The 7,826-nt window shown below is 53.1% G+C and overlaps 1 protein-coding gene across 1 annotated transcript; it reads left to right on the forward strand.

Moving 5' to 3' along the window:
• Nucleotides 1-2,054, forward strand: IDI1 (isopentenyl-diphosphate delta isomerase 1). The gene is made up of 4 exons (XM_032881595.1): nt 1-160; nt 317-409; nt 795-925; nt 1,588-2,054. Exons 1-4 carry the CDS (start codon nt 19-21, stop codon nt 1,903-1,905), a joined length of 684 nt encoding a protein of 227 aa, XP_032737486.1. The 5' UTR covers nt 1-18; the 3' UTR covers nt 1,906-2,054.
• The last annotated feature ends 5,772 nt before the right edge of the window (nt 2,055-7,826 follow it).

Here is a 7,826-nt window from a genome sequence, read left to right on the forward strand (position 1 = left end):
GCGGGCCGGGCGGCCGGGATGCCGGAGATGGACGTGAACAAGCTGGACGCGCAGCAGGCGCAGCTGCTGTCGGAGATGTGCATCCTCGTGGACGCGGACGACCGGCGCGTCGGCGCCGACACCAAACGCAACTGCCACCTGAACGCGAACATAGACCGAGGTGCGGGGCCGGGCGGCGGGAAGGGGGCGGGAGCGGGGCAGGTGCGGGGCCGGGTCGCGGGGGCCCGCTGCGCTGTCGCACGGCGGGGTCGCGTGTGGAGGCCGGCGCCGGGGCGGGGGCTGCCCGCGGCGGAGCCAGCGCGGTGTCCCCCCGCAGGGTTGCTGCACCGCGCCTTCAGCGTGTTCCTGTTCGACGCGGACGACCGGCTCCTGCTGCAGCAGCGCTCGGACGCCAAGATCACGTTTCCCGGTGAGTGCGGACCCCGCGGGGGCGGCCGCGGGCTCGGGGCGGAAGCTCGGAGCGGGCACCGCGCTGGGGCTCCTAGAGCCGAGCCGGAGCGCGTCCGGATACGCCGTGACGACCGGCGGAGAAATTCCGGTTTTCTGATACTTACTAAGATTTTACTTATTTGGCAGCGACAGAGGGAGCAAGGGGTGGGGGGAAGCAGGGCCCCCGCCGAGCAGGGCGCCCGATGCGGGGCTCGATCCTGGACCCTGAGATCATGACCCGAGCCGGAGGCAGAGGCTTAACCCACCGAGCCCCCAGGCGCCCCTTCCTGTTAGTTTTAAAACTTGGAGTTTCTTACGGATCCGCGGAGCGACGGGGAAGGGAAGCTGACGCGTGTCCCCCGCAGGCTGCTTCACCAACTCCTGCTGCAGCCACCCGCTGAGCAACCCGCGCGAGCTGGAGGAGGCCGAGGCCATCGGCGTGCGACGCGCGGCCCAGAGGCGCCTGGAGGCTGAACTAGGGATCCCCATGGAAGCGGTAAGCGCGCGCCCGAATCCCGCTGAGCGACCCAAACGCGCGTAAGGACGCCGCAGTTAGAATTTAGACGTAAGGTACGTCTCTGCTCTGTGACCTCCTGAGGTACCGGCCCCAGGAAGCACCGCCACTAAAGAGTCCTTGAATTTCGGTCTCTTGTGAGAATGTAGCCCAGTGTGGAAGTGGATTGATCCTTAGCCAGTGTATAAAGTGGATTATTTTTGTAGTTGACCAGATGAAAGGCGGTAGCTTTTTCTGTGGAAATCCTTTCAAATCGGAACTGCAGATCTGATTACCCAATCAGACGCACGCGAATGATCTTTTTTTTCCTGCAATTGTTCCCTTTAAATGAGACCCGAGCAAATAAAGTATCTCTCATCTGGTTAAAATGGTAAATACGTTTTCCTCTTGCAAAGTACCATCGAGACGTGAGGACACGCACCTAGTTTGAGCGACTTTTTCTCTTCCAGTCTGTCCGTAAAATCAGCTCTAGTGTTCGTCCCACAGGGAGAAAAGTTTAGGCACTTGACACTATAGTAACACCTTCCCGTGTCCTGTCAGAGACGGCTGGACGCGGTTCCGCAGTCGGGGCGCGCACTGACGGGCGCCCTGCGGACTGACGGCCCTTGTGCTGAAGTCTTTGCTGCTGTTTCATGTCCTCGCAGGTGCCTCCGGAGGAAATGAACTACCTGACGCGAATCCACTACAAGGCTCAGTCAGACGGCGTCTGGGGGGAACATGAAATCGATTACATCCTGTTCATGAGGAAGAATGTGATGTTGAATCCGGACCCCAATGAGATTAAGAGCTACTGTTACGTGACCAAGGAGGAGCTAAGAGGACTTCTGAAGAAGGCGGCCTGTGGTGAAATCAAGCTGACCCCCTGGTTTCAGATTATTGCCGATGCTTTCCTCTTCAAGTGGTGGGATAACTTGAACCACTTGGATCAGTTTGTTGACCATGAGAAAATACACAGAATGTGAATGTGAAAATGAATGGTTAGCGAAATAGTGAAAAATTTCTCCACTTAGGAAACTTAATGTGGTTTTTTAGGAATTGGGTTCCCCATAAGAACTGGTCACTTGAAACCTTGATACTTTACAACCAGTATTAGTTGAAAATACAACCCACTTGTTAACTTCTTGTCACACACCCCTATATACGTGTGCATTGTTGTTCATAGGAGACACCGGTGAGAGGTCACTGTCAACACGGAGGGCAAGGTCGTGTTACCGCCGATTGCACGGTCCTGACGCAGGAACAGCAGGTGAAGCTCTTCGTTTTCAGAGTGTTGAGATGACCCGTCCGCGGGCGTGGAGAGCACCTCACTCTGGCCAAACGCTTTACGAATCACTCCATTCTTAGGACAGCCCAGAAGAACGGGCAGGGGAACCGCTCGCTTAGCTGCTTCAGAGTAGTCCAAGTTAACGTCCGCATGAGCAGCTGGAACTAGTGGAGGAGGTTCAAGGGAAATTAAATGCTGCATGCCCTGATTTCCGTCACTAAATCTTGTGGATAGTCTTCGCCAGGTAGTAAAGCGTGCGCTCTGGTGGACGGTGCACAGGCTGCTTGTCAGGTGGAAATCGAGTCAGCGGGGTGAGGATTTCTTACCTCCACGCTGCTGACATGTGGGTTGGATCATTCCCCATGAGAATTCATCCTGTGTGCTGTGGGATGTCTAGCTGCTGGGTTCTACCCACTCAAAGCCATTAACACCCCTCCCCCTGTGACAGTCACCGTGACACCCGATACCAAGTAACTTCTGGAGGGCAGAGGCACCCCCAGTCAAAAACCACTTCTACAACATCAGGCCATATCGTAGGGGGAAAAATTTCGCAGAAATATGACCGTCCGTGTTACCGATTTGGGTTATGGGATGTGTATATATTCATATTTAAATTACACCTTGACTGAGGTGCCTGGGGTCTCAGTCGTTAGGCGTCTGCCTTCGGCTCAGGTCATGACCCCAGGATCCTGGGATCGAGCTCTGTATCGTATCGGGCTCCCCACTCTGCAGGAAGCCTGCTTCTCCCTCTCCTGCTCCCCCTGCTTGTGCGCGCTCTCTCTCTCTCTCTCTCTATCGCTGTCAAATAAATAAGATCTTTAAAAACATATTGTTAAATTATACCTTGACTAATGCACTTTCCAGAAATCTTGCCATAGATTTCTCAGGTCTGAGATCTTAAGATAGCCTCATTATCCTCGAATGTTGTGTAACAAATAACAAAGAAAAGCATGAGAAATGTTCTAGCAGAGCAAATGTTTTGTAAATTCAATAGAAAAATCCCTTAACAGTTGACTTAAAACTTCAGGCAAGATTGTGTGGCAAATACTAATTTTTCTGAAAAGCAAAAACAATAAAAGAAATACCACGTTTTAATATTGTTGTCTGCTTTGTTAAGACTTTAATCCCATTATTTAACCCTTTAATAAAGTCATGGGATCCATAACCAACAGCACCAGTGGACCACGCACCCCGTCCCACCCAGTAAACCTTCAGTGAGCACTAGATGTTCCCGCTGTCGCGGTATTAGAAGGCCTGTCTGGAACACGGAAGGATGAATGTTCTTTGACCTGATGAACCCCTTAGAACAAAACCATTTTTATCTTAAAATTCATGGTCTTCAAAATCTATAACTCTGACACCTTTAGGGGCCAGAAGTAGTCTTGTATGAAACTGATTACTCCGGGGGCGCCTGGGGGGCTCCGCTGGTGAAGCGTCTTCCTGTTGTGATCCTGGAATCTGAGACAGTTCCACTCCCTGCTCAGCAGGGAGTCCGCTTCTCTCTCTGCCCCTCCCCCTTCCCTCCTACTTGAGCATTCTCTCTCAAAATTTTAAAAATAAAATTGATTATTCTGTCTCCAAGCCTATACTGGCCAGAGAACAAGAATGAAAAAACCAAGACTCTGTAGGGAGGGGGCATGTGTTACTCCCCTGCGTGGCCCCAGCCCCCAGTAGAGGGATGGGCACAGGGACAGAACTCGGAGCCATGTGAGTGGGTCCCCGGGCTGCAAGTCACGTAATTCTCAGAGGTGGTAGAGGTGGTCCTTCCATCTGCTCTCCAGAACACCTGCTTGATGGTTTCATTCCCCCCCACATGGGCGGGCCCATTCAGTGGGCATTCCTAGGGAGGGGGGACCCCACTCTTTTGTAAGTCTGGATGCCCGCCTGCATCCTCAGATCTCTCTCCATCAAATAAGTAACTAAAATCTTGAACAGTGCACGAGGGTCCCGCTTCACACCCTCGCCAGCACGTGTGGTTGCTGGTGCTGCTGATTTCCGCCCTTCCGGGGCGGTATCTCGCTGTGGTCTGGATTTGCATCTCCGACACTCGGGGATGTTGAGCCTCCTTCTGTGGATCTATCGCCGACCTGGATGTCGTCCTTGGAGAAATGTGCTTACAACTCGGCCCATTTTTCCTCAGGTTGTTGGTTTGCTATTGAGTTGTTAGCTGTCATTTCTTTGTGACACAAACTGAGTGTATTTGTCCAATGTTTCTAGGATTTTTACAATAATATGTCTTTTCTCCACTATAGAAAAGCACATAGTCGGTCAAACATGTGTTATTCAATTATCAGCAGTGTTTGTTATCCTCTGGATTTGCACAACTCTGAAAGAAGTGAATTAGGTCTCCCAGCACAGGTCTGAACCTGTTAGCAGTTTCCCACCCACGTCCGGCTCAAGGATATTTCCCACACTCACTAGGAGGTGCATGGGAGGTCAGGCTGGCATGTGTGCTTACTTCTTACTTTTGGTATTAAAGCTCTAATGCTTTTGCGTGATCTTGGAGTGTGTGACTAGTAGGGTGGCTGTTTTCAGAACCTACTGAAATTTTCTTTAGGAAAGTTCCAAGGCAGGGCATAGCACGGAACTCTTGACCTCAGGGTTGTAAGCTCAAGCCCCATGTTGGGCATGGAGTCTATTTAAGACACACATGCGCACACACGCGCACACACACACACACACCCCAAAAAATAACACAAAAGGAAAATTCCAAGGGTTTTGTTATGCTTGGATAACTGTTTACTGGGTTTTCTGTTACTGAGACCTTGACTTTTTCTCTTTGATCTGCTTATTATTTGTGGGATGATCGAACATCCAAAATGATTATGGATTTCTCTAGTTCCCCTGCCAGGACACATTCAAACCATTGTATCACCTATGTTTTAAATTTGCACTGAATTCCTGTTTAATAGAACTTTGTGGTATTTTAGCCAACTGAGTGCTTTTCATTCTTTTATCTGACACCCAGATGGCCACACTTGCTTCGTTGGGGCATCACAGGTGTGGTCTTCTTTCTCACTGACTTTCCGCCTTCATATGGGATTTTTCTCAGTTGTTTTTAAATGTGTCTCTTTTGAGCAGCATGTTCTTTTTAAAAATGCACTGAGCAGGGGCGCTGGGTGGCTCAGTGGGTTAAGCCTCTGCCTTCGGCTCAGGTCATGATTCCAGGGTCCTGGGATGGAGCCCCACATTGGGCTCTCTGCTCAGCGGGGAGCCTGCTTCTCCCTCTCTCTCTGCCTGCCTCTTTGCCTGCTTGTGATCTCTATCAAATAAACAAGTAAAATCTTAAAAAAAAAAAAAAAAAAGGAAAGAAAGAAGGAAAAGAAAAGAAAAGAAAAGTGCACTAAGGGACTCTGTTCCTCGCTGACTTTCTGTAGTATCACACATGGCCCCGGGGCGCAGTGGAAGGCCGGCTGGACTGGAGCAGTAAACACACATCATCTGGCATCAGAGTCCACACCTGTCATTTCTAGTTTAATTTTATGGTGAGCTGTGAGACAACTGTGCATTTCACCATTGTCCTTGGTGGATTAGGTCAGGCCGTGTGTGGTCTGTGTAACCAGTATTTTGGGATTGGAAGCGTTCACTGAGTGAGAGGGCCAGCAGGCAGGGTCACGTCCGCACGCCCACACAGATGTACGGCCGAGCTCTGGGAGCTGCTTGTCTCATCCCCCAGGCTGCAGAGAGGACGCGGGTGCTTCTGGGTATGTCTTGGGATCCTCACTTTGACCCCTGCCTTAGTGATCTCCCAGCCAACTCAGACAAATGCCTTCGGAAAGGGGCAGACGGGGGTGTTTCATTCAGTAATTCCCACATATTTTCTAAAATCCGCCCTGGAGTGGCTCCAGGGTGGCTCAGTCAGTGAAGCCTCTGCCTTCAGCTCAGGTCATGATCTCAGGGTCCTGGGATCAAGTCCCGCATTGGGCTCCCTGCTCAGCAGGGAGCCTGCTTCTCTCTCTGCCTGCTGCTCCCCGTCTGTGTTCTTTCTCTCTATCTCTAAGACATAAATAAATAAAATATTTTTTAAAAATCAAATAAAATCCTTTCTGGAATAAGACAAGCTTAAAATCAAAGAACACCGAACAAAAGGTGCCCCAGACAGTGGTAATAATTCCTAAAGCCTGTTTCATGATCATGCCTACCTTCCGCAGCAAGGACACTACCAGGGATGGCCAAAACCCCGAAGAACAATGAAAATCCGTGTTTCCCATTACAGCCGAGTGCCAGACTGGAACTCAGTGCCCACTCTCCACACCCACACTCAGGCAGGTGATACGGGAGCAGCTGTGCGGACAGCCGCTCCTCGAGGCTTCGGGTGAGGACGAGTCAGCCCACGCACGAGTGGAGGAACGACGCCCAGGACCCGAGGGAACAGCACCCCGCACCTCCACCCAGTGGGGAAGGGACAGCCTAGTGGTTCCCAGCAGTGGGCAGATACTCACAAGTGACCTGTGTGGGTGGAGAGTTAGCCTAGATTTAGGACTGCTTGGTCTCACCCAACTCATCCCGAACCAAGACCTGAAATGCTCGAGCTTCCCAAGCAGTTCACGGCCCCCAGCAACGGTCAAGGGGTAGGTGCACCGAATGCAACATCAAAACCCCCGTCCCGCCCTTCCCCGTCTTTGGGTGATGCCAGTCCACGAGGTAGACATAAACGTCACCGCCATCCTTGACTTCAGAAATCAGTGTGTGCTTTGGCTGACCCCGTCAGCATCCGAGAATGTGCTAGCTCGAGGGACATGCGCACAACCATGGAATGTTCTTCACCGGAAATGGCAGGTTTTCTATGCAGGTTAGCACACGCCCAAAAGAGGATGAGAGACTGAGACCCCGAGAGGGGTTCTGCCAGGAGAGCGCCAACCAGAGAGGGAGTTTCAGGGTGTGCAGGAAGTTATGCTGACATTGTGGAATGAATTAATGAGATCACATTTCTTTTTGACATCTTGGGAGAGGACAAGGGAGAGGTTGGAACAAGGAAGGGAAATCAAGCTAAGTCCAGATTTCCAGGAGAGGACAGTGTCCCCGAGTAGGCAGGCTGCCACCAGCACGGAGCCCGCTCCCAGGGCCCAGGACAGGAGCAGTCACCTGCACGGCGAGGCTCAGGGGCCTGCAGCCAGCCTGGCAGGCCAGACCCAGGGCAGACCTCGCTGCTCTGGCTTCCAGCAATGTGGGGCCCGGTGGGGGTCTGGGCTCAGGGGACGGCTGAGCCCCTCACTGAGGCTGCAGGGCCCACACCCGACGGCCAACTCCTCCCGGGATGAGGTTTTTGACAACCGCTGCCACAGTCAACGGTCCCTGCCCTGGGGCTGTCCCCCAGACCCGGTGCCTCTGCTACGTGTACTCACTATCTCCATCCCCGCGGGCCTGCTCTGCGGGTGCGGCTGCCCTTAGAGCCGGCGTTCGGCTCCGAGCGGGCTCCGGGCGCTGCCGGACGGCGCTCGCGAGCCGCCGCAGCTGGGGGCAGCCACGGGGCCTCCAGAGGTCCCCGCACCGGCCGCCACGCCCTTGATGGCCACAGCTTGGAAGCGCGCTCCGCGACGGGACGTGGGGGTCCTCCGCTGCCCTCTGCCCCTCCGGGCGCGCGGCCGCGCCGCGAAGCCGCCGTGTGGCCCGCAGCCC

The sequence above is a fragment of the Lontra canadensis genome, unplaced genomic scaffold (assembly GCF_010015895.1).
Source record: "Lontra canadensis isolate GAN:19392208 unplaced genomic scaffold, GSC_riverotter_1.0 scaffold76, whole genome shotgun sequence".
In the NCBI taxonomy this organism is placed as follows: Eukaryota; Metazoa; Chordata; class Mammalia; order Carnivora; family Mustelidae; genus Lontra; species Lontra canadensis.

Bases quoted from the DNA above. Each gene is read 5' to 3' on its own strand.
- IDI1 (XM_032881595.1), top strand. From the start codon at position 19: ATGCCGGAGATGGACGTGAACAAGCTGGACGCGCAGCAGGCGCAGCTG. The intron at 410-794 runs GTGAGTGCGGAC...TGTCCCCCGCAG, and splicing joins CGCCAAGATCACGTTTCCCG to GCTGCTTCACCAACTCCTGC. The intron at 926-1,587 runs GTAAGCGCGCGC...ATGTCCTCGCAG, and splicing joins TAGGGATCCCCATGGAAGCG to GTGCCTCCGGAGGAAATGAA.